Source organism: Trachemys scripta, chromosome 16 (genome assembly GCF_013100865.1).
Source record: "Trachemys scripta elegans isolate TJP31775 chromosome 16, CAS_Tse_1.0, whole genome shotgun sequence".
In the NCBI taxonomy this organism is placed as follows: Eukaryota; Metazoa; Chordata; order Testudines; family Emydidae; genus Trachemys; species Trachemys scripta.
This window is the reverse complement of record NC_048313.1, coordinates 11547615-11573717: the sequence shown is the minus strand read 5'-3', so window position 1 is coordinate 11573717 and position 26103 is coordinate 11547615. Positions and strand designations below refer to the sequence as shown.

The following is a 26103-nucleotide window of genomic DNA, read 5'->3' as shown; positions in this document are numbered from 1 at the left end:
CAGCGCGCATGCTCCCGGCCCGAGGGGGCGGGCCTGTATCCCCTCAGGGTGTCCGCGCGGAGGCGGCCGTCAGAAGGGGGCGTGGTTTCCTGTGCGGCGCAGGCGAAGCAGCAGGTTTCCGGGGGCGTGGCCCCGGCATGAGGTATCTACCTTGAGGGCGCAAGCGTGGGAGCCTCTAACGGTCTGGTGGGGCGGCGGTGGGCGTGGCCCCGCGAGTGGGCGGGGCCCCGATCCGAGCGCCGCCCTGGCCCGTTGGCTGCTGCCGGCGGAAGATGGCGGCGGCCGCGGCGGCGCTGCTCTCGGCCTGGTTCTGGAGCGAGCGCTTCTGGCTGCCGCACAACGTGACCTGGGCGGACTTGGCGGGGGAGCCGGGCCCGGAGGGCGGCAGCGGCACCCAGTACCCCCAGGCCGGGCACGTCCTCTCCGCCTTCCCGCTCGCGCTGGGCATCTTCGCCGTCAGGCTGCTGTTCGAGAGGTGAGAGCGCGGCCCGGGGTCCGCCCCGCCCGGCCGGTCCGGGCACGGGGCTGGGCAGCGCTCCGCCGAGATCCCCGGGGGTGAGGGGCCTGCCCCCAGCCCCTATAGCACCCCCCGGGGACCCCCGGGCACGGGGCTGGGCACCGCTCTGCCGAGATCCCCGGGGGTGAGGGGCCCGCCCCCAGCCCCTATAGCACCCCCCGGGGACCTCCGGGCACGGGGCTGGGCAGCGCTCCGCCGAGATCCCCGGGGGTGAGGGGCCCGCCCCCAGCCCCTATAGCACCCCCCGGGCACGGGGCTGGGCGGCGCTCCGCCGAGCATCCCCGGGGGTGAGGGGCCCGCCCCCAGCCCCTATAGCACCCCCCGNTCGGCCGAGCATCCCCGGGGGTGAGGGGCCCGCCCCCAGCCCCTATAGCACCCCCCGGGGACCTCCGGGCACGGGGCTGGGCAGCGCTCCGCCGAGCATCCCCAGGGTGCCCCCCAGACTGACCGGGGACCGGGGCTGAGGAGCCTGTCCCCAGCCCCCATGGCACCCCCTGGGCACGGGGCTGGGCAGCGCTCTGCCGAGCATCCCCAGGGCGCCCCCCGGACTGACCGGGGCTGAGGAACCTTCCCCCAGCCCCCATGGCACTCCCCGGGGACCCTTGGGGACAGGGCTGGGCAGCGCTCTGCCGAGCATCCCCGGGAGGCCCGCCCCCAGGACACCCCCCCGACTGACTGGGCTGAGGAACCTTCCCCCAGCCCCGGGGACCCCTGGGGACAGGGTTGGGCACCACTCTCCCGAGCATCCCCAGGGATCAGAGCTGAGGAGCCAGGACCCCCAGGCACACCCACCCACAACCTCTAGAGCAGTGGCTCTCAAACTTCTTTTTACTGGTGACCCCTTCCATCCAGCAAGCCTCTGAGTGTGACCCCCCCCTTATAAATTGAAAACACTTTTTATATATTTAACACCACTATAAATGCTGGAGGCAAAACAGGGTTTGGGGTGGAGGTTCACAGTTCGTGACCCTCCATTTAATAACCTCGTGACCCCCTGAGGGGTCCTGACTCCCAGTTTGAGAACTCCTGCTCTAGAGAACTGTCCCTATCTCCAAGAACATCCCTAGGGACTAGAGCTGAGGAATTGGTCCCCCAGAGTACTCCCTCCCCTGGAGAAAGGGCTAGGGAGAACTCTCCATAGAATTTTCCAGCACCCCACAGGGTATGCTCCCAGCTGGCCAGGGAATGCTTTCCAGAGCCCACATAGGGTCTAGACCTGAATGCCCCACAGGATATGCCTAGAGCACCCTAGGAGCAGGGTTGGAGAGAGGTTTCCAGAGCGTCTTCCAGCCCCACAGGAACCAGAGCTGTGCATCTCCCGCCCTTGGGAGTTCCACCACTCATCTATGCAGGGACATCTTCCCCACTAAACTCAGGTACAGCTCGGGCTCCCAAATCCTCAGGATCAGAGACCTGCATCTTTAGATGTTGTATATCAGGGAATGGGAGAGGTACCTCTAGGTGTGGTACCTGGGGAAATCTGCCTATCCATAAGGGCCAGACAGTGATATTTCCTTATGTACTAGAAATGTTGTGACAGTTCATAGCCATGAGACATTGGGAGATTTTCAGCTATATGATAGTATTCAAGCCTTATTTGTGTGTGAATTGCTGCCTTCTGACCAGCCAGTTTATATCTAATGCCTTCTGCAGTTCAGAAATACTGTTATGATTCTGAGCAGGGTGACAGAATGACATTGATAGAAATCTAAGTCCCCTTTATCCACTGGAAAAATATAGCATGGGCAATAGCAGGGCAAGCTTCCTCCACTCTGCTCTTCCAGTGTATCTCAAATCTGAACATACGCAGGTTTCATTCAGTCCTAGGCCCCTTTTCTCAGACTGCCAACGAGGGAGCCAGGTAGTCCCAACTGTGGCACTAGTTTTTGTGATGGGGGACACCTAACCATGAGAGAGCTGATGGATACTCACCAAACTCACTTTGCACAGGTCACCAAACACCCTTCAGGTACCTATGGGTACATCTACACAGCAAAAAAAGACCTGGAGTAATGAGTCTCATAGCCTGGGTCCGCTGACTCAGACTCGCCTGTGGGACTAAAAATAGCAGGAGTAGTATGTTGGGGCTGGAGCCCAGGCCCTGAAATCCAGTGAGGAGATAGGTCTCGGAGTGTGGGCCCGAGCCCAAATGTCTACATTTCTGTTTTTAGCCCTGCAGCATAAGCCCTGTGAGCCTGAGTCAGGTGACACAGGCTCTGAGGTTTGGTGCCTCAGGGTTGGGTTTGGTTTGTTTGTGCTATGTAGAGACTCTCGATCATTGACAACATGGCCGCAGTTTGTGACAATATCTATCCCTTAACCCTTTCATCCTCTCTTTAAAATACGCTTATTTGCTGCAGATGTGCTCTTGTGCAGTGCTCCGAGCACAACACGTATGTATTTGGAATAATCTGTTGTTTTCACTACTTCTTTCATAGTTTTGATGATCTGAGAAGATGTAGTTTTGACCCTTGTGTTATAACAGGGGTTCTCAAACTGGGGGTCGGGACCCCTCAGGGGGTCGCGAGGCTATTACGTGGGGGGGGGGTCATGAACTGTCAGCCTCCACCCCAAACCCCGCTTTGCCTTCAGCATTTATAATGGTGCTAAATATATAAAAAAGTGTTTTTAATGTATAAGGGGGGTCGCACTCAGAGGCTTGCTATGTGAAAGGGGTCACCAGTACAAAAGTCTGAGAACCCCTTTGTTATAAAGAGCGTACTCTGACGTGTGTGAAGACAAATTAAGATTCTTAATGATCTCCTCATCCCAATGTCTTGTTGGAGCCGCCAGGTTAGCCGTGTCGGGGACATACTCTATGAAATGTTCAGTCCACACTCGCTAATAAAACACATTTGAAATTGTGTGATATCATCTCTGGATTCTGGATGTGCAAATTAATTTTTTTGCTAATGCTCTGTGAACTTGCCATTCTGTGATGCACTTCCTAGATTTTGGATCTTCTTTACATGCAGTTCAAAGATGGATGTGGGACTTGTGGGGGTTAATTCAAAACATTTATGCTCATATCTGCACATCTCAGTGTGTGATTTAGGATATAGAGACTTCAATTGCTTTTACCACTTGGCCTGCACAACTGTTGGCCAGGATGAACTGCTTCTTCTGTGTTACAGTTGCTAATAGTGAAACTCTTGTATAGGTTGATACTATTTAGCAATTCTCTTGTTCATTCTCACAGCTCTTTGTTACAGCTTTATCTAGACTGAAGAAAGGGAGAACCGTGGGTGTAGGAATAGCATCCTATGTAAAAACACACAAAACCTGAAAGCATAGAATCTTATTCATATTAGAGTCAACTGCATGAAGAAAGGGAAATGTACTGAACAGTATCCTAAAGCAATTCTTTGAGGTAGCACCCAGTTAGGATTTAAAAAAATCACACACTACACTGTTACCATGTGAAGGATGTGGAGAGTTTTGTCCAATCCCATTTACTCTATAAAACATGAAGCTTAGTCATTTCTCTTGATGCTTGCTTCATGTACAGTAAACCTTAGTTAAGTATGCATGAAAATAAAATGGAATATTACATAACACTAGAAAATGTACTGCAGGGAGCAGCTTTGAATTTGCAGGGAAATGCACAACATGATCTAGGGCTTTTCCACCTTTGAAGTCTGACATCCAGATCTGTTCATGCTTCAGGCTTGCGATGGTTCAGCAAAGTACTCTGAGAATTCAATTTTCTTTTATTTCAGTGCCTGTAAAGCTAGAAAAATGGTGATTGTAGGCTAACCCAGGATAGTTTCTTCAGACAAGTGAAATGCAATTGCTTGCTGCTGTCCTGCACTTGAATATTTTGAGTGCTTTGTCCATCGCTGCATCTGACCAAAACTAAAGTTAAAAAGTGGTTAGCTCTGCCACAGTTTCCTTCTAAAACTCACCAGAGGGCAGAAAAAATAGATGACTTGCCCACCTGGTCTGTTACTTTAGTTAAACTCCTCCTAGTTCCAAGCAAATAATTGCACCCTATGTTGCATCTTGATGATGAGGGACCTGCATATGGCTTAAAAAACATTAGAGTCTTTCTCTTCTCATTAGGGATTCTGATTATTCACAAATAATTGACTTGAAAATGTTCATTCTTCTCGTCTGGTGCATGAGTTTCCCTGATTGTTTCTCATTGTACAGCCAAGTGCAGGTCAGATTTTATTGCATAGGTGACACAGAAGGGGGGTGTTTGGCATTGTTTCCCAAAGTGCTTTTACACAGGGAGACAACAGGGGGGCACTAACCAGGTCACTTTGGTTCTTTCAGTAAATAGTTTGATAGAAGACTGATTTGTGGTAGTTAATTTCTCTGTGCAACAATGGCAAAACCTTTTATTTATGAAAAGGGCTGTAGAAGGTAACTGGCTAGGGAACGAGTCAGTTTCCTTTTGTAGGCTTTATATGTAAAGTGCTATGGGTGTTGAGTTTACATAAGTAATCTAGGACATCAAAGAAGGGGGGTGGGTGAAGGAGAAGCAGAAAAAGGAAAAATATAGAAGAAAAGGTAGAGGAAAGTAGAAAATAGAACAAAATAACACAAAAAGCAAATGTTTTCCCTTCTGTCTCCCCCCCCGCCCTTCATCCTGCCCTCAAAAAAAAAAAAAAAAAAAAAAAAAGGGGGGGGGGGGGAGACAGACAGACAGACACAAGCATTCCAGAATTCCTTTGCTCTGCCTTCCGAGGCTCCTCTTCTGAAGCATCATGCCATCCAATGCAAAGGACCTGGGGGCACAGTTCCCATCTTAGAGTGCCAGGGCCGGTCCTGGTCAAGTGTCCACACTCAGTAGCAAACAATGACAGGAAATTGTGTGATGGAATGTTCCCTGTTGCAGGGGTCAGGATGGAATCCCTCCTCCTCTTCCCGTGTACAGCACTGAATAACTGGCCCAGGGATATTGGTTTTGGGAAGAAGTGCAGAAGCTTATAATTTTCCTTTGAAGCATCAGGTATTAGCTACTGGCAGAGACAGGGTACCACACTTGATCTAGTTACAGGAGCTTCCATGTTAACACTTCTTTCATCATCACCATAACTTCTGGGTTATGTTTCCTGGCTTTGTGGTTCATCTACATCTGAGAGCTTTTCTATATCTTTAATGAATGTTTTCATACCTCTACCCCGCTATAGGTCAGGTTTAGTTTGTATTTTGCAAAAGCATATTTTCAGAGACACCGGTCATGCTGATGCCTGGCTTGTTTTTCTAAACTTGCTGCCTATTAATTTCATTGGGTGATCCCAGGTCCTTGTGTTGTGAAGGGGTAAACAACACTGCCTTATTCACTTTCTTCACACCATTCATGATCTTATAGCTCTCTATTATATCCCCCTTAGTAGTCTCTTATTTAAGATGAACAGTTCCAGTCTTTAATCTCTTCTCATGTGGAAGTTGTTCCACACTCCCAATAATTTTTTGTTGCCCTTCTCTATATTTTTCCAATTCTAATGTACCTTTTTTTTGAGATGGGGTGATCAGAACTGCAGTGACTATTCAAGGCATGGGTGTACTGTGGCTTTATATAATGGCATTATAATATTTACTGTTTTATCTATCCCTTTTCTAATGGTTCCTAACATTGTTCTTTGACTGCTGCTGCAAATTAAGCAGCTGTTTTCAGAGAATGTCCACAATGACTCCAAGAACTCTTTCTTGAGCTAACAGCCAATTCAGACCCTCATCATTAGTATAGTTGGGACTGTTTTCCAATGTACATTACTTTGCATTTATCAACCCTTCCCTCCTCTTCCTCCTCCTAGCTCACCACTTTGAACATATCATAAATGTTCACATTTATCTAATAAAATCCCTTTGTGCACATACCACCTTCCAGGCCTTGGGAATTATTAAATCAAATGGCTTCCTTGACACATAATTGGCAGTAACACTGATGACTATGCATCCGAAGAAGTGAGGTTTTTACTCACGAAAGCTCATGCCCAAATAAATCTGTTAGTCTTTAAGGTGCCACCAGACTCCTTGTTGTTTTTGTAGATACAGACTAACACGGCTACCCCCTGATACTTGACACTGATGACTCAGAGATTGAACTGTATTTGCAGTTCTTTTGCTTTCTGTGGCTTTGTCCTTCCTCCTCTCATTCCCCCATTCTTTCTTCAGTACTATGAGGAAGTGTGGGTTTTCTTCCTTGAATGGTTTGTTACAGCAACACACAAGTTTCTCTTCTAACTGAATGTCATCTTGATGCAGAGAGCAGTTTACAAAGAGATCTGTGAAATTTTAAGTTGACTGTAAACAGGGAGGTGTCCCTAGCGAGCTGGAGAGACCTGCAATGTAGTCTTCCTATAATTTGCTCACGCTGATTACTTCAGAATGCGTGTAAACTCATAGGTGCTCTTTCAGTTCCTCCAGGGAGCTAAGGGAGATCTGCAGTGTGTTCCTGTCTGGCTAAGAAACCTCCCTGGATTTTTGCTTCCCATAAGGCAGTGTTGAAAATTAGTGTCTTGTAAATCATTTACATATCTAATACAGTGAGATTATGAAGGAGAGAGTCTACACGGAGGCTCAGCCTCTTATCTTGAGAGTGTAATTTGGTAATTGGATCCCAACTGCTGAAAGGTGCATCGGTCATAAATTTTATCTAGGGAAAGTTTTTTGTGTGTATGTCTTTTCTTTCAAGCTGGGGTGGGGACTCAGCAGGCAAAATAGAATGCTGCCCTGTGGGAGGTTGGATTTGGGAAGGAGAGCTCTCCAAAAAAGATATTTGTGCTCTTCAGGAGGAAGAAAAGACAGAATGCAGAACACTCAGACTTCCCAACCTCCATTTTGTCTCCATTTTCTGCCTTGGTTGTCCATCAGGCAGACAGGGAAGGTGGCTGTCTGGATATTTTTGGGAGAGTAGAAAGTTAGACTGGGCATTTGGGTGAGAATTGAGTGAACAAAATACATCTCCAATGGGATGAGTCACAATGCCTTGTTAATTCTGAGAATGCTGCCCTGGCAGGTTGCAGAGTCGGTAGGACAGCTCATTGAGGTATTTTGACTTGCCATTGACTTTAAAGGGCTATATTGATACCCTCATCTCTGGAATCCATAGCACCTGGATTGCTGCTGACTGACCTGACCTAGTCTGCATTCACCTTGTGATATGTCTCCTGTAGCGTTAGGGTATGTCTATACTGCACTGTAAACTCAGGGTTAGTAGAACTTGAGTTAGCAGACACTGGGTTTGTTAGCATTGGGCGTGAGTGTCTACACTCATTTGTAACCCCAGGTTAGGAGTAGTTGAACTCTGGGTCCCAAACTGGGGTCCAACCACCCATATCCTAGACTTCCTAGTGCCCTCCCAATATGTGGTCACTCTAGCCTTTTGTTCAAGGGAAAACTTGACTGTCCAGCAGATGAAAATAGCCAGCCTGTGGGATTGTGGAATACTTTTAGTGGACTCCCAGAGCGTGAATCTAGTGGGGCTAGGTCTACACTGCAAAGCAACAGGGTTTGAACCCTGGACATCAGCTTGACTCAGGCTCAGACCTTCCACTCCTGTGGAATCCTAGGATCTGGATTAGCATGATTTGTGCATAGATGGAAGGAGAGGTTAGGCTTGCGCCTGAGTTCAAATCCTGAGCTTACGTTGCAGTGTAGACATACTCTTAGAGAGAGAGAGAGAGAGAGACAGAATAGTTGTTCAGATACTTTTCCACATGCTGAAACTTCAGGCCCCTGGAATGCTTTTTGCCAGTTTTGGGCAAGTTACTAACATCTAAGTTTCCCTGTCTCTAAAATGGGATTAATGATACTTGGTATGCTTTGTTAATGTACTTTGAAATCCTCTAATTAAAAGTGCTGTTCAAGTTCAAAGTATGAAGATCACTGTACTTGTGCTCTGCAGTGACCTGTTATTGATGCCATCTCTAGCTGCGGGTTGAGTTTACTGCAGATTGTAGTATGGATCTTGTAATGTACAGTTTGCTAGCATTTGTCAACAATAAATGCATTGTACAGAATTTGATAACCCAATTCACAAGTACAGATTCCTGATATCTGACCTAAAATCTAAGTTGCATTGCTCTCTCCATAGTGAGAGTTGATTGCGTATTAGATTTATTGCTTTTGTGTTCAGCCTTCAAAGCAATCATGCTCAAATGAGTGATAAGTAATTCAAGTCCTGGAATGTTCTGTGGTTTGTAAGCAGACAGGAGTTCTTTGGGAATGGCGGGCAAGAGGACCAGGGGCATTTCTAAAACATTTAGTCTTGATCTTTCACCCAGTCAAACATGATGATGATTTTACTTAAGTTTCCTCCACTTTACAGCTGTGCAGCAGAATTAACAACACAATTAGTACATACAAACAGAGAAACACCTCCATTAAAACTCAAATAATCAGTTGACTGGACCTGTAAATGGTGAGAGGAAAAATAACAAATATGGGACAAACAATAGTTAAATTAAAAATCAATGTTTGTAGTAGAGCATCATCTTGAGGTATTTAAGAGTGGAAAGTTGGACTGAGACAGGTCTCAGAGGGGGTGGGTGGGAAAGAGTCACACATCCACCACAGCAAAGGTGCATCTGCTTGCCAACCTGAGATGCAATGGCGAGAAAAGTGAAATGCAGGCCTTTCAAGAGTGACGAGTGATTTTGGGTGTCCAACTTGAGGTGCCTTAAAAGAATTTCAGAAAGTGCTGAGCTCCTGCCCTCTAATAATCAGCTGCCTTAAAGGTGTCTCAAGATGTGTGCACAAAATCACTAGTCTCTCTTAAAAAAAATCTTGGCCGTTATTTGACTCCCTGGATCAAGATTCCAGGAGGAAGTCTTTAATGTATCTGAGGCCTATGAAGTTTAGTGCTGTAAAAATGAAACAAAAAGAAAACGAGTGTCAAATTACAATCATTCTCTCCACCTTTATAGGCACCCATTGTAAAGAATGCAGGCCCAGTATTGCTTAAACTAATGAGCAGACATGTGGCTACCTTTTGAGCAAGCTGCAGGTGGTGGAGGTTCCTTGCTGAGAGTTGCAGTAATCGTCTTGAAGCTACATGCTGCTGTTACAAGGTTGTAATGGGATATAGTGCTAAGGTTGTGCAAATTGTGAATCTGAAAATCCACTCTTGGCGCCCAGGGAACATTCTAAAGTGACATCAAGATTTTTGAGCTTGCTCCCCCAGAGTCCCCTTAAGTGGGAACGTACGAGGATGTTCTCTTTATCTTGACAACTTCTACCCAGTAGCAAGACTGGTTTTCTCAGGGTTGAGAGAAACTTATCCAACTGGCAAAACAGAGACCGTACTTTGAGCCATAGATCAAGAAAAATATAACAGCCTACAGATAATATTTATTCTACTTTTTAATTATGGTTACGCATCAAATATGCCCACCCTGGACAGGAAATTGCTAGCAATAGCCATGTTGGAAGACGGTTGTCGGTCGCAGTTCTGGTTGAAAACACTGTTGCTAGCAGAATTAATAAAGATATAATATAGAAAGAGCCCAAATACACTCTCTCTTAAAAGTGATGATGAATTCCACAGCTGTCACTGAGTCTCCCACCTGTTTCTTAGGCTTTGTCTACACTACGTTGCTTTTAGCGACACGGCTGTGCCGCCATAGCGATGCTGCTAAAAGGCACACAATGTAGCTGCTGTTTGTCAGCAGGAGAAAGCTCTCCTGCAGACAAAAGTCCACCACCACCCCATGAATGGCAGCGGCTTTGTCGGCAGGAGAGTGCTGCTGCCAACAAAGCTCTGTTCACACCGGCACTTTTTGTTGGTAACACATTTGTCGTTCAGGGGGGATGATTTTTAATACCCCTGAACGACAAAAGTTTTGTTGACAATGTTCCAGTGTAGACAAAGCCTTAGACACAGCCTGCCTCTACTGCTGTCTGTACCCCCATTTGCTTGTGTTGCTTCTTATCCATGTGCGTTTTGCTATGCACCCAGCATTCCTTTACTGCTGCTATGTATGTTTTCTGTGTGCTTGTCTGAGCAAGCCAAGGTCTGTTACATTCATAGCCTGGAGCAACCTTTTATTACTTCTAAAGAGTCATCTTACCTTCTGATATTTTTTTAATCAGCTGTGTTTTCCCTAGGCCATTTGGGAAAAAAATTACCTTTGTTTTCAAAGAATTCAACTATCCAGGAATATCCTGGGATGAAGTTTTGGTAACAAAAGAATAACATGGCTGTCAGCTTAAAGTTATCACCATCAAAACTTTTTTTATGTCCCAAGAAATAATTTTTAACTCTTATCTATGCATCTTTCTATTAAGAGGTAGTTAGTAATTTAACGGTTTGATTTCTCTGCCCCCCAATGCATCAGATCGAGTTTTAAAATAATTCCACGATGACAGTGGTGAAAATATTTGAGACCCATGTAAGATTGAAACCAATATTTGTCTCCACTTATTTGAGCCCACCTACCCACCTTACTGTTTTCTCCTTTAAAAAGAAATACTCTGAATTAAAAAAAAAAATAAATCCTAACCTAACCAAATGTTTGTTGATAGACAATAAACTGAGGAGGAGTCAAGATCTTTAACCTTAGCTTTGGCTTAGTTCTAATCAAAGATCTGCAGGTAACATACCACAAAATGAAATAAAAACACTTGAGATCTTAAGGTTCCATGTATATGCTATATAGCCACAGTTGTAACTAGCTCGTTATTTGTCTAACATCTCTTCATCCCATTGAAGAGGACAGCTGAGGATGATCAGATCAAAAGATTGGTATGTTCCAGCAGGAAACATTGTTTTTCCATAAGAATTTGATATAGATCATGACTGCTCTGCTGGAGCCATTCTAAACTGGGCAAATACAAATGGCATGTATTTGCCCTAATGCAGCTGTTGCTGTTTGTTTTGTTCCATCCTAGAATACTCAAGGAGCTGACTGAGGAGATATTTGAGTCATTAGCAATTGTCTTTGAAAAGTCATAGAAGACAGGAGACATTCCAGAAGCCTGGAAAAGGGCAAATCTAGTGCCCATCTATAAAAAGGGAAAGAAGGACAACCCGGGGAATTACAGGCCAGTCAGTTCTGTACCTGGAAAGATAATGGAGCAAATAATTAAGCAATCAATTTGCAAACACCAAGAAGATAATAAGGTGATAAGTAACAGTCAGCTTGGATTTGTCAAGAACAAATTGTGTCAAACCAACCTGATAGCTTTCTTTGACAGGGTAACAAGCCTTGTGGATGGGGAGAAGCGGTAGATGTGGTATATCTTGACTTTAGTAAGGCTTTCGATACTGTCTCGCATGACCTTCTCATAAACAAACTAGGGAAATACAACCTAGATGGAGCTACTATAAGGTGGGTGCATAACTGGTTGGAAAATCTTTTCCAGAGAGTAGTTATCAGTAGTTCACAGTCATGCTGAAAGGGCATAATGAGTGAGGTACCACAGGAATCAGTTCTGGGTCACCGAAGTATCCAGAGTGACCTTTCAACTGGAGGTGTGGTCACCACTGAGTATCATGTCCAGTTCTTTGTAGAACCAGCAGCTCATGGGCGCAGCAGTGGAGCGGCGGTTTGCCTCCCATGCCTTGTGGTAAGCGTTCCACAGCTCCTTACTTTGACCCTGCACTGCAGTGTGTCCCAGTCATGGCTCCTTTCTGTCATGCATCGTGAAATCTGTCTGTAGGTATCAATTCCTATGGCTGGAGCACAGCTGGGATTGGACAGCCTTCTCTCCCCAAATGCTGACAAGGTGGGATACCTCCTGGAGGCCAATCGCAGCACTGCAATTGACCAGGGTGTCTACAGTGGCACTGCGGCGCTGTAGGCCCGGCACAGAAAGCTGTACGCCTCTCATTGGGGTGGTTTTTTTACTGCACAGTTTCTGCGCACTAAGTGGCTTGGCAGTGTGTACAGCTCAGGAGTTGCACTGCAGAAAGCTGCTTTACTGCACAGAAACTTGCCAGTGTAGACAAGGCCCAGGTATTTTCAAAAGTAATGGCACTACAAAGGCTTCAGCACTTAGACATTCACACCTATGTGAGCTTTTGTTTTTCAGGCCCTCCTTTCTGAGTGACATACACTGACTAAGGCAATGTCTATGCTATGAGTGCTACGATGGCACTGCAGTGGCGCCATAGTGTAGACTCTCCATACAATGATGGAAGGGGTTTTTGCAGCGCTGCACAAATTCCACCTCCCTGAATGGTGGTAACTAGGTCAACAGAAGCATTCTGCAGCAGGGGGAGGTTGGCATGATTTTGCTCGGGGTGAATTTTCCACACCTCTGAGCGTTATAGCTATGTCAACCTAACTTCTAAGCATAGACCAGGCCTAATGTTCGTATTTAGTAGCTCAGCTGGTGTCGACAATGATGAGGATTGTAGTGCATGCCAGGGTTTGTCTTCACTGTCATGTTAACTCTAGTTATAATTAGTGTTGCCCCCAACTTGCATCTTATCAACGTACAAAAACCCTTAACCTGAGTATGGTGATACTTTTAACTAGAGTTTGCTGACCCATCGGGGTACAGAGTACAACTTAAGTCAGCACAGTGTGTCATCTGCCAATACAGTCACTGTGCCACTTGAGTTTTATTTAGCAGTGTTGCTGGTCTCACTTGTTATCTACACTTGAGTTAACTCTGCAGTGATAAGGTACCCTATGGCTTCAACATCACTTAAGAATTTGCCCCATTCAATTAATTTGAATATTTACATTGGTGTTTTTATTGCACTCTGTTTTTGCTTAGGGTTTTTATTATCTGTTTATCTGGGTAAAAAATGAGCATCGTCATAATCTTTGGACCAGAGGAAATACTGCATTTTAGGCTTTATTTATAAAATAGGGGCAGTGTTTATTAATAGTCAACTCTCCTTAGACTCTGCAGAGACTCTTAGACTGTAGGGAGGGAGCAACCTTTTAGCGCCCATATCTAGAGTTCTTTAATTCAGTGACAATTCTACATACCTCTTCCAGCCAGGAAGCAGCAGAGGCTCAGGGACTGTTTACTTTTTCCTGGTGCTTGAGCTGAAAGGGAGAGTCATGAATAACCCCTCTTCCTGTTGCGAAAGCCATTGTTCCATTTACTGTGATAGTTCAGAATCTTCTCCAGATTATCTGCGGAGTTTCAATGCATGTTTTCAAGCTGACTTTCTCTAGAGCAGTGTATGGAGAAGAACGGGAAAGATCACAGAAAATAAAACTGGAAGGGACCTCGAGAAGTCATCAAATCTAGCCTCTTGCTCTGAGTCAGGATCAAGTAACTCTAGAACCATCCCTGACAAGTGTGTGTCCAACGTGCTCTTAAAAACCTTCAGTGATGGGGATTCCACAACCTTCCTTGGAAGCCTATTCCAGAGCTTAACTATCCTTATAGATAATTAGAAAGCTTTTCCTAATATCTAACCTAAATCTCCCTTTCTGCTGGTTAAGCCCTTTACTTATCTTACCTTCAGTGGACATGAAGAACAATTGATTAGTCCTCTTTATAAAAGCCTAACATATTTGAAGACTGTTATAAGGTCCGCCCTGTTAGAAGTTACCATTTAAGTAATGAAGAAACCCTGTTTTTTGTTTACACTTGGTGACCTGTTGTCATATGTTAGAAATAAAACCTCTTATCTATCAATAAAACTAAATTATTTTGGTTGATTGGAATCTCCACATTGGACAGGAACAACCTGAAATTAATACAGTACTCTTCCCTGTTTATGACAAGCTCTCTCTGGGATTGTTTAAGACTCTTCTCAGTCATCCTTTTTTCCTCTGGAGCAAGACCACCTCTAAACTGGAAATCTTGTCCCTAGAGGGAGGGTGGTATTAAATAGACCAGAACTGAAGTGGATATTAATTGAACTGGGACAATACCCCTGCATGGGGGCGGGAGGGGGGAGAGGAGAGGTTAAATTCAGTAGTGTCTGTAAAGTACTTGGAGGCCTGTGCTGGCAGGCACTATATTGATGCATGCATATTTTGGTCAGAGTCTACATAATAATATTCTACAAGAATGATGTTCTGAAGGATGCCTTGCTTCTTTGGGCACCAATTGCAGCATCTTCATCTGAAAAAGTAATGTGTCTGCACTCCTCTTGTAGACCAGAAGGTGCTTTTCAGAGTGTCACAGCAACGGAAAGGAGAGTGCTCAGAGTTGTGAGGGACCTACTCAAGTTTTCAAGATTAACTACATGCCTCTCCCTCTCTTCATGACCTTTTAGGTATATACTTCTACCCCAGACTTTACGAGCAACTTCTTCCATTTCTTTCTTCCTATCATTTTCCAGGATTATGTGGCTTCTGTTTTAGAGAGTTATGGATTATTGGGTGTTGGTTTTAAAATGGTGGTGATGTATACCTTTATTCACTGGACTCCAGGCTCTTTACAAACTTTAATTCGAGCCTCACTACATCCATGGCAGGCAGAGCTGGGGAAATGAGGCAGTTTGGCAGAGCTGGGAATAGAAACCAGGCTTCCCAATTCCCAATCCTATGTCTTAATCACAAGGCCATCTTTATCCTCTTCTTCCTTAAGGAGTACTCTCAAATTCTCTAACACTTGTCCCATATGTTACAATTATGTAGCCATTCAGAAGCATTTCAAACTCTAAAATTTAAATAAAAAAACTCTGGTTCAAATAAGTTGTCTGCTCCCTCCATTTCTAGAGGTGCTTCTTCCAGATTGCAGGTGAGAAACATTAGTGAGGAAGCTTGTCCTGCTGCAGCTGCACTAGTTCTGTGAATATACAGCAAACCTCGGTCTGCAGGGCTCCATCTAGCATCTCTCATAAGCACTAAAACCCTCTGCTGACAGGGATAAAAATGCTATAATACAAACTCACCAAAGAGACTGTCCCGTAACCCTCTGCCCCATGTGTTCTCACTGCATTACTCTGTTTCTTGGCATTGGCAGAAGGAAATCCTGGGGCCGGTGATTATAAAATACCAGCTTGAAAAAGGTTGCATTGGGCAAAAGGGGTGCATCTCTTGAAAAGTGTGTTTGGGGTATTTGGACTATTTGTGACCATTCAGAGCCAAGATAATTTAGTCACAGAGAAGGGGAATTAATTTCTTATTTTAATTGGACTCTTCCTTTTGGACTTTCAGGTTTATTGCCAAACCATGTGCCATAAAGCTTGGCATTCAAGACAATGGACCTCACAGAGCTCAGCCCAATGCAATTCTAGAGAAAGTGTTTACATCCATCACTAAGGTAAGCCACTCTTCAGGTTCTGTGAGAGGTTCAGGCACATAAATGAGAACTGGGCCACTTTTTTCTTTTGTCGCCTTAGGGAAATACACTTCGCAGCTCACATAACTCTCTGATTGGAATTTGTGTACAAAAAATACCGGTTTCTCTTAGTAACTTTTGCTCCTTGCTTTAGTTCACATATGTCCACCTCCTTTCCTGTTTCCTGCAGTGACTTTAGTTCTGTCTGTGCTTGAGCCACAGCATTGCAAGCAGAAGAGTGGTTTGAAGTGAACAAAGTGAGAACGTGAGTTCTTTCAGGCCCCTGAATTTCTGTACAGAGTGTAACTCTCAAATTTCCAATATTCACTAAGAGATTCCCCTGTATTTTTCACTCTCTCCTTAGAAGTTACCACTCTCTTCCTTGGGGACCATTCTTGTGCTGGTCTTGCTGGTCAGTCCCACAGATGCCTTCTTCAGATTACTTCTGCAGACTTGGATAGCTTTTCACTACAGAAATCTAGTTGTAGAAAGAAAGCAGTTCAATAATAAATGCTAACAGAAGAGTCCCGTTGAGGGATAGACTATTGAATGTTGGCAGTAGATTTACTTCTGGTTATTCTGTTGCAAAAAAGGCAAACATCATTCTGGGATGTATTAGCAAGAGTGTTGTAAGCAAGACACGAGAAATAATTGTTCCACTCTAACCTGCGCTGATTAGGCCTCAACTGGAATAGTGTGTCCAGTTTTGTACACCGCGTTTCAGGAATGATGTGGACAAATTGGAGTGAATCCAGAGAAGAGCAACAAAAATGATTAAAGGTCTAGACCTCATGACCTATGAGGGAAGATAGGAAAAAAATAGGTTTGTTTAGCCTGGAAAAGAGAAGACCAAGGGGGGACATAACAGTTTTCAAGTACATAAAAGTTGTTACAAGGAGGAGGGAGAAAAATTTTTGTTCTTAACCTCTGAGGATAGGACAAGAAGCAATGGGCTTAAATTGCAGCAAGGGTGGGTTAGGTAGGGCATTAGGAAAAACTTCTTAACTGTCAGCTTGGTTAAGCGCTGGAATAAATTGCTTAGGGAGGTTGTAGAATCTCTATCATTGGAGATTTTTAAGAGCAGGTTAGGCCAACACCTGTCAGGAATGGTCTAGATAATATGTAGTCCTGCCACGAGTGCAGGAGACTGGACTAGATGACCTCTCAAGGTCACTTCCAGTCCTGTGGCTGAGAGGAATCATAGAATCACTCTTTCATTTGAATATCTGCCTGTTATACTGTTTCACTATTGAATGACTGAATCCTGCAGGTTGTCCATAATTTCTTGAATACTGACTGTTAAACTCCCAGACTCCCGTGTAAGGAAATAAAACAGAGACTTCTATATTCAGATATGGTAACATTGCCAGGTGTTCTGAGAGAGAATCCTCTGAGTGAGTGCAATGGAAGATGTTAGTGTCCCCAGTAAAAGCTAGTCTCATTGGAGCTTAATGTGGTCTGTTATGCAGCCTGAGTTGCAGATAAGTAGAAGGAGATTTGTGGTTTACCAGTGTTGGGGAGGAAGCTCGTGTATCAGTGTCTTTGAAAGTAATGTTGAAAATGAAACACGCACCCAAGAGCGGGGACTGCGCTGTTCAGAACTTAAACAAAACTTCATTTGCCTGGACTACTATAGCTACTTACTTGCTATTGGCTTAGATCTGAGGAATCAGCATAGAGGATGACATTGATGTGGAAAAAATTTACCACCTCTTCTGAAACTAGTGTTCTATAAAACAAGCCTTATGACTTTTCCTTTTAGATGAGGGCATCTGCACTCCCAATGCAGAAACATCCTTTCCAGGTAGCCCAAGCCCCTAAAGCCTACATGAAAGAGAAAATGGGTGTGATGGAATTGCGGGAAGGTGGCAGTGGTTCTAGCACTTCACCCTTAGAGCAAAGATTTTTCTGTCATTCAAATTATATTGAACAAAGTGTGGTGGCCCTCCTGGCTAGTTCAGCACTCTGCATATCAGTCCGGTTTTGTAGGTAAACGTAAGTTGTGAAACCTGTTTAGCTTCTTTCAGTTGTAGCAATTCCCTGGCAGAGCTTATTAAAAGGACTAAAACTAACTTGACCTACCTCAGCAGTGGTCACTTGTAAAGGTTTAGTTCATTTTGTCTGCTCTTCTATACTAACTCATGTCACTATTTAAAAAAACAAAATCTATACCAGTGAAGACCCCAGTCAGAGATTGGGCTATTAAGTATCATATTGTACCTATGAGAGAATTCTGTTATATTTGTGAAGTTACAAACAGCAATCTACAGAAATGTCAACATCTGTGTATTATGCCTATGGAATTCATAAACCCTTAAGATTGGCCAAATCTGAGCCCTTATTTCAAATCAAGAGACGTTGTCATGTCATGACTATGCACTCCTGCTACCCTAGGGGGATTCAACTCTGACTATTCATATCAGTGGAATGCTCAAGCTTTTATGCAGATTTCTGCTGATAGACCAGACCAGCTTGCTAAAAATTCCCTATGTACTATACTGTGGAATGCTAGTTAGCTGGTAAATAGTTTCCTGTGTATCAGTGCTACTGTTCTTTGTTGGTGTTGGGAGAATTGGAGGAGAAATAGGGGAGGAAACGTTGAACTCACTTACATTATTTAAAAGTATCTGAATTCTTGTTATGGTGGGTAATGTGTGTGAAGGCTAAATGTGAATATAATAATTATTTTTTACTGGTTAGAGTTCAACAGATTTCTCCTTCTAAAATTGAATTTTTAGCAGATTACACCTTTCCTAGCATGATTTTTACATTCTCTGTCTCTACATCTCAATTTTGTGACAAAGGTCAGGTTTAGAGGGGAAGTGTCTCAGATAGAAGATTTGGGAGAGAAAGAAGTCTCTGTGGAAGATTGGGGAGGCAGAAGAAATGTCTGACTTTTGTTTTATTTCTTCTCAGTGTCCAGATGGAAGAAGGTTAGAAGGTTTGTCAAAGCAGCTAGACTGGGATGTTCGAAAGATCCAGCGCTGGTTTCGCCATCGTAGGAACCAGGACAAACCCACCATCCTCACTAAGTTTTGTGAGAGCATGTAGGTTTGTGCTGAGCCCAAAATATTGCCTCAATTCAAGCTCCAGTTGTGTGTTGTATTTTAACTGAAATTTTTGAATTTTTAATGTAATTTGGTATCTTCTGGTGCTATGGGAAGTGTAAAGATGTGCACGCATCTCCTTGTCAGGATACAATGTTGCATGGGTTTTTGTCCCTGGTGTCCCCTGCAGGTTGTCTGTCTTTGGATGCCACTCAGTCTTCCGTCTGAGAAGCAGCAAGGTCAGCCTCCTTTCAGGCGAACAAAATGTCCAACTGTAGTTCAAAGTCCAAAAAACCCCCCAGCCTGTGGGCCCTGTGCTCAACTTTTCCTGGAGTTCCATTACCTTTACTTGGCTCTGGTATCAAGTACACGAGCCTCCCGCAGTCTCTGGCCCTTCAGTATTTCCCAGGATCCCCCTTTCCTGTCTGCTCTCTGCAGCTTCTCTCTAGACTGAATCCTCTCCGCCTATTGATAACTGAACAGTCACCCAGGTCTTATCACCTGATCCTTCTTTAGTCCAACCCTCTCTTGCTGAGAAGTAACTAATTAGTGCCCAGGTGGAGTGACTGTGCCTAACTGGCCTTTAACTCTTTCTCACAGGTGATGGGGGTTCACTCCATCACAGGGAGAAAAATGCCAACCTAACAAGTTTCCACCCAGACCAATAGAGAGAAAATTAGACTGGCTTTTAGCATGCTGTTATATCAATTGATATGTGTGCCATGAGAGACCAGGACAGCTCTACGGGAATATTTATGGTCTCAATGGCCAATGATCCCTTTCTAAGAGAGGCTTGCATAGTGGACCATATCTCTCATGCAGATGGTAACGCTTTACCTTGTGTATTCAACTGAGTAACTCCCCTCAAGACAAGGGTGAGCTGTCTGGACAGTCTGATTTCCTAGACAAGACCCTTTCCTGAACTAACTTCATGGCTTAGGCAATGGCACATGTTGTATGGACACTTTCTGGATTCTTGTTCCATCTCATTCTCATTTCAGTTCATTATCTTGCTCTTTGCTTCTTTCTGTCTAGGTCAGGGGTCAGCAGCCTTCGGCACGCGGCCCATCAGGGTAATCCGCTGGCGGGCCGCGAGACATTTTGTTTACGTTGACTGTCCGCAGGCACGGCTCCCCGCAGCTCCCAGTGGCTGTGGTTCACTGTTCCCGGCCAATGGGAGCTGCGGGCAGCAGCAGCCAGCATGTCCTTGCAGCTCGCGCCACTTCCCGTAGCTCCCATTGCCCAGGAATGGCAAACCGCGGTCCCTGGGAGCTGCGGGGGGCCATGCCTGCGGACAGTCAACGTAAACAAAATGTCTCGCGGCCCGCCAGCGGATTACCCTGATGGGCCGCGTGCCAAAGGTTGCCGACATCTGGTCTAGGTACTTACATGATCCCCCCCCCATTGCTGTAGTTTCTGAACACCTTTCCCTGCTCCTTCTGTGGTGGTTTCTCTTTCCCAATCGCTTCCTTAATATCCTCATGTAATTCTTACCCAACATTCCCCCTCCTCCCCCTGCAAGTAAAGCTTTATATACTTAGAGGCACCCGATAAGATGAACAAATAGGAATGGGAGAAGGACTATATCTGTCTTAATTGGCTTGCAAGTGTAGTTTGAAACATGTTATGTGTACTAGGGCATCTGCTATGTGCCTACTGTCACATTTCAGGGCAACTGCACCTGTATTTCCCCTTGGTTGTCCAGCAGTGGCACCCACTGTCAGGCTTCTGGCCCTCTAGCCATTGCCTTTCTTGGGTGGAGATCCTCATCTGTCACCTCCTTGACCAGAATATTTCCAGGCTGAAGAGTTCCCTGCCTTCACTGTGTTTTTTTTCCAGCCTAAGCAGGCCCGCTTAGCTTCTCTTTAGAGTTGATACACAGTGTAATTGCAGACAGTTATAAGTTACCACACAGGACTTCCTCTGCAGGTCTGTTTAATTCTTATGTTAAAAGCACTACAGAGAAAACATTAAAATCAATAGAAGTACCTACAGTCATGCTAATAAGCTTACCAGAGATCATTCCAACTGGCTCTAACATGGCGTCTGGCAGGTGAATCCTTCAGACCCCAAAGGGCTCTCTCATGTTCCTAAGTTCATAACAGCTTTAGCTCAGAACTAGCACTCAGTCTTATGGGGCCTCAGTAGGCCAAGTGCTTCCAACCCTTTCCTAGCTCCCAGAGGTCCTGTCCAGTTTTTGGATCACAAGGAAGGCCCTGAGTGAGGTTCAATTCAGGCTCCTTATTGAAAAATCTGTGTTTTGTCTGTTGGTCCCTGGAGAATCCAGATTGTGTCTTTGACCTGTCCTCCTATAACAAGGGATCATCAGACAGAAGGTCCCTTCCCTCAGGGTGAAGCCTCAAAGGCTGTGTCTGTACAATTCCACATCACACACATTGTCCCAGGAAGTGTCTGAAGTTACAATCTCTGGGAAGGGTTAGGATTAGTCAGTCCCCTAGAGAAGTTGCATACAATTCCACAATAACACACACATAATTTCATTTTAAATACAGTGGACCCCAAAGTATTGAACTTAATTCAATAATGTTAATCTCCAATTCCATAAGGTTTGTCCAAGGTATTGTCATATATATTGCACTAGATCACAATGGTTTTTTCAGAGTTGCTGCCTTAGCATATGTACATACTGAGATATATAACTTGGCATTAACCTTGTCTTGGAAATACATACCAATCTGTAGACTTTTTTGGAGCTATGCTGTTTAATATTTTTATTTTGATGGACAGATATTCCAAAGGGCAATATCAGTCAATTTGTTATGTATGGAGAATTACACAGTAGTGGGTGAAAACTCCACTCCTGTAACTGCCAAATTCAGTTCCATTTATAATTATTCCAGTTTTTGCTACACAAACATTAACCATACAATGCTCATTTAACTTCAAACGCTGAATTTTTTCCCTTTTCTCATTTCCATTCACAGGTGGAGGTTTACGTTTTATTTAAGTATATTTTCTTATGGACTCAAATTTATCTGGTCGGTAAGTTCAGTTTGGGTGTTTTTTTTCTTTCTCTGCTTGCTCTGAGTGACATAATATGGGACTAAAATAGCAAGAGTTCAGTGGCCTTAGATCTTCCTTATGCTTCCTAGTCAGGACCCTTGTGTATTTTAATTTAGAGTCATGCCTTCACAAAACAGGAAAGGCTGTCAGAAATGCTAGATGACTCTCTTCTCTGATGCCAAAACAGGATGGGCCTGTCCACTCTTAAGCAGACTCTGTTTTCTCACTTGCAAGGACATAGATCCATCTCTCTGGACTGTCTTCGCACAGAGCTCTGCAAAGCTCTACATTTCCACTTTGAATTTTTATGTGATTGCATGCAAAAAAAATGGCTTTCATCTCTGTGAAACCCCAGAATAAATGTAGCTTGGACCAAAGAAGCAAGGTTGAAGACCTTTGAAATAGTATTGTGGTAGGGATGGAGTGATTTAATTGGCCAAAACCAGAGCATATGGGGAGAAAAATGCTAGTAGGATAATCTCTTCTTTTCACTCTAGTCACCCTGGTTTTGGGACACACGACAATGCTGGTACAACTACCCTTTTCAAGTAAGATATGTATATATATATATTTACTAATTCATGGAGGATAGGTCCATCAATGGCTATTAGCCAGGATGGGCAGGGATGGCATTCCTAGCCTGTTTGTCAGAAGCTGGGAATGGGCGATGGGGATGGATCACTTGATGATTCCCTGTTCTGTTCATTCACTCTGGGGCACCTGGCATTGGCCACTGTTGGAAGACAGGACATTGGGCTAGATGGACTTTTGGTCTGACCTAGTTTGGCTGTTTTTATGTTCTTATGTGTGATGCTCCTATTTTCTGAAGTCCCTCAGTTTTGAGAACTGATCCCTTTGCATGTCTCCAATGTTGTTCCATGTGAATGGTGTCACATTAAATTTGTGAGATCTAAATGCCTCTCACTGCCCATAGAGCAGATGCAGTACAGGCTGCAACAAGGTAAACTTCTAGTCCATGAGTTACTGCTCTGCTCAGGAAATTTCACCTCTGAGTGTGGGGGCAAAGTTCTTCCCTGGCCCATGCAGTTCTTGGCCTTTGAGCTCAGACTGCTCACAAGGGGGTAGTTGTGATGTGGTATTTTTCATGGTGTAGACACTGGTTCATCAAACTGGACTAATCACCAGCTCATATATTTTAAAACAAATTTCCCTATCTGGTACCTAGATTATTAAAAGTAGAGCAAATTTACAAATGTAATTATATCCATCACCATTAATTGCAGTTTTCTTTTTGCCCTTCATTCAGCTCAGATAATTGTAGACAGCCAATCAGGTTCCCCTCCTTGTTCCTCTACTCCAACAGGAGGCCACAGCTCTTAGGTTGCAAACACTGAAAGGGAATTTTATTCCTTTAAAAATAAATCTAAACCATAGACTTCTGTTGATTAAACCTGTTTTTTACAAAGCTTAAATTTGGGACCTTTAACTTACCCCCCACACACACACCTCCACTCCTCCAGAAGGCTGGGACCACAGGAGAGGTGGGTTGGTTGTTAGGGGTGGGGGTAAAAGTCTTTTAATGCAAATTTTGGAGTACCTTGCCTTTTAATCAAGTGTTCTGTTTTGTGTTTTTTCCAGCCCCTAACATCCAGTCTTTACTATTATTATATCATGGAGCTGGCCTTCTATTGGTCTCTCATGTTTTCTCAGTTTACAGACATTAAACGGAAGGTAAGAGAAGCCAGAATTTCACTAAACACATGAACAGACAGGGCTAACGGAGTAATTATGTCTCTCTGGCTAGTAAAAACTGCTTAAATATAGCTATAACTGCATTTTCCTGTCACGCGTCTCTTTTCACATTCCACTTTCTTTTGTAGACCATACACAGACAGGCCTTTGGGGACTATCCTGATAAGCAACCTGGTAGCTCATCCCTATCACTCTGCAGAGGGAAGAGGGGGGAATCTATCCATATATCCCAATAGAACAGTTGATTCAATCTTTGTATAAAAATATATTTTAATTAGGAGACTTACAGGAAAATATAGAAATAAAATGCTCTAAACATTTTCTAGACATGGGAGATGAGGCTAGAATAAAGCTTTTTAGTTTTGGCAAAATAAAGAGGACTAATACTTTATGTATTATTCTATAGGGAGCATGGCTTCCCTCTGTGACTGAGCTAATCTACTTCTCACATGCTCTAGAAATTTTTATATGTAGTGCTAAGTGATTTAGGAGCATAAGTCCCATTTTAAAAGTTACTTGGGTGCGTAGGAACCTAAGTCCCACTGAAAGTAACTTAAGCACTTCAGAAGATGTTACCCTGCACCTCTTCTTTTGGGCTTGGCAAGTGATTTTGGAAATTCCTTGAGTCTCAGTTCATATGGGGAAGAGTCTCCTTGCTGTTCCTACGGAACATTGTGTGTCTTCCAAAACACCAATGATCTTTCATTCAAATACATTTAAAATAGACTTTTCTTTCCTAAGCTCCAATGTCTATATCTGTTAGTCACACATACATACAGTCCTCTATTTAGTTACAAAAAAATAGAGAGGAGCTTAGTGAATTTTTTTGGCTTTGTTTATGTGATCAAGCAAGGCTTTCTTAACTTGATATAGTTTTACTCCCTTCTGAAGAGAGAACTTCCCATTCCCAGTGAAGAAGTGAGATTCCAAGTTATTCCTTCAACCCCATAAAGCAGGTTGATATACATCTTCCCAGCCAGTTTCAGGAAGTACTGTGTTACAAAGCTAGTCACACCTTTGTCTGGGTGGCACTTATCTCACAGGTTAAATTTTGGGAATGATTTCCTGTTTTTAGTACAGTAAACAACCCATAGAGATGTAACATTAGTTGTGATTATCCGCCTGAGTAATCCCATCTTCAACAGTCTCTCGATACCCACCAAATACTCCTAGAAGATGAAGCACTGCTAGCAAGTCAGTATTGGTCTAGATAAAATGCAGAATCTGATTAGAAATTAAATCCAAACAGTTGAACCAAACAGACACTGAAAAGTACAAAGCTGAGAAGGGCATAGCACAAACTGGAGGCAACTTCCTTACACATTCTGGTCATTGTCAAGTAACAATTCAAATTGGGAGCTTATCAGTTAAAACCCCATCAGTCCAGATACATTATGCAGTCTTGGGAGAAATAAACAGGGATTGGCCACTGTAAAATATTACCCAGGATTTATTAAGCAGTGGAATTGAATTCAGGGGATTATGGTGAAGGAGAAAAAGTAGAACATTACTGGGCAATTATCAAGAAAATAGTCATGAGACAGCAAATGTGTAAGGTAGGAAATGAATCTTGTAAGATGTTATTTAAATGCTATCAAATCTGTGCTTGAGTGCCAACCTGGAGTTTCACTCTTAACTGTAATCTTTTAAAATTTTGCTTATGGGTTTTTACTCTTATTGAAATCTGGCTGTGTGTAAATAGATTGCTGTTTATTGTCACATCACTTACCGCTTATGCACAAGAATCCTGTCTCTCAGGCTCCATCCAAGCTGGATGAAACACCATAATTTGTGAATGTCAGTATGAAATGTGGTACTGTATCTAAGAGGACGCTATCAGGTTGAAATTAATAACTTCTTAAATTAAGATTTCCTGTTGCTAATAACTTTACTTTTACTGTCATCTAATTTACTTTTGGCTATTAACACTAATTAGTCTTTGTATTTCACACAGTGAAAATAGAGTGGTCAGTTTCACATGTTGTTTAGTCAGTTTCACTTACCTGTTCTTATTCTTTATGTAGCATTTTGGGCCCAGTCACTTAAACTGGCAGTGGACTGACCAATCTCTGATCAGTGTGTGCTAACAAAGTCCCTATCAGACACTTTGCTGGGAGGGCCAGAAGCTTCATCTGACAATGGGGGAAATCAAGCAATTGCTGCTGGGAGTATTATAGGGAGGGAGACAGAGTTACACAGCTGCAGGCAACAGTGTGAGTTCAGTCTTAATGTTAAGTTTGGTGGCTAGGGAAAGGGGGAAGAATGAAGGATGTGAATGAACAGCCCCACTGCTGTTCAGCCGTACTGGAGTGAGGACGATCTGTACTGAAGTAGGGAAGAGATGAGGACAGCATGGGACCATGCATACTTGGCAGTGCTGGTGCCCACCTTCACTCTCGCAGTGGGACAAATGGGCTGCCCCCCAGAGGAAGAGAAGCTGACAGCCAGGTAATGTTGAAATGAGGGACAGTGCAAGAAGAATCTTGAGCTCCTGGAGTATGTTCCCAATGTAGTGTGATGGCGCATGGGTCATTGTAGTGAGTGTCTTCTAGTCTCCAGCATGGTCCCTGGGTGTTACTTTAATTCAACTGAAGAACTCAGGGAGAGCCCTAAGAAATACTTTAATTCCTCACTCCTTCCCACTTTCAC

The 26103-nt window shown here is 44.0% G+C and overlaps 1 protein-coding gene across 4 annotated transcripts in view; it reads left to right on the top strand.

The window, feature by feature from the left end:
• Positions 1-53: 53 nt before the first annotated feature.
• Positions 54-26103, top strand: part of CERS5 (ceramide synthase 5) — a 37375-nt gene continuing 11325 nt past the window's right edge. For 2 of the 4 annotated variants that reach the window (XR_004648339.1, XM_034791929.1), the window contains exons 1-6: positions 273-475; positions 15547-15652; positions 18587-18717; positions 21663-21720; positions 22239-22289; positions 23341-23433. Coding sequence is in view for 3 of the 4 variants with exons in the window: in XM_034791929.1 (XP_034647820.1) it covers positions 273-475; positions 15547-15652; positions 18587-18717; positions 21663-21720; positions 22239-22289; positions 23341-23433 (642 nt within the window). In the remaining variant the exon portion in view is untranslated. Of the gene's footprint in view, positions 143-171; positions 476-15546; positions 15653-18586; positions 18718-21662; positions 21721-22238; positions 22290-23340; positions 23434-26103 lie in introns of those variants that run through there. The other 2 variants (XM_034791931.1, XM_034791930.1) reach the window with 2 other exon arrangements.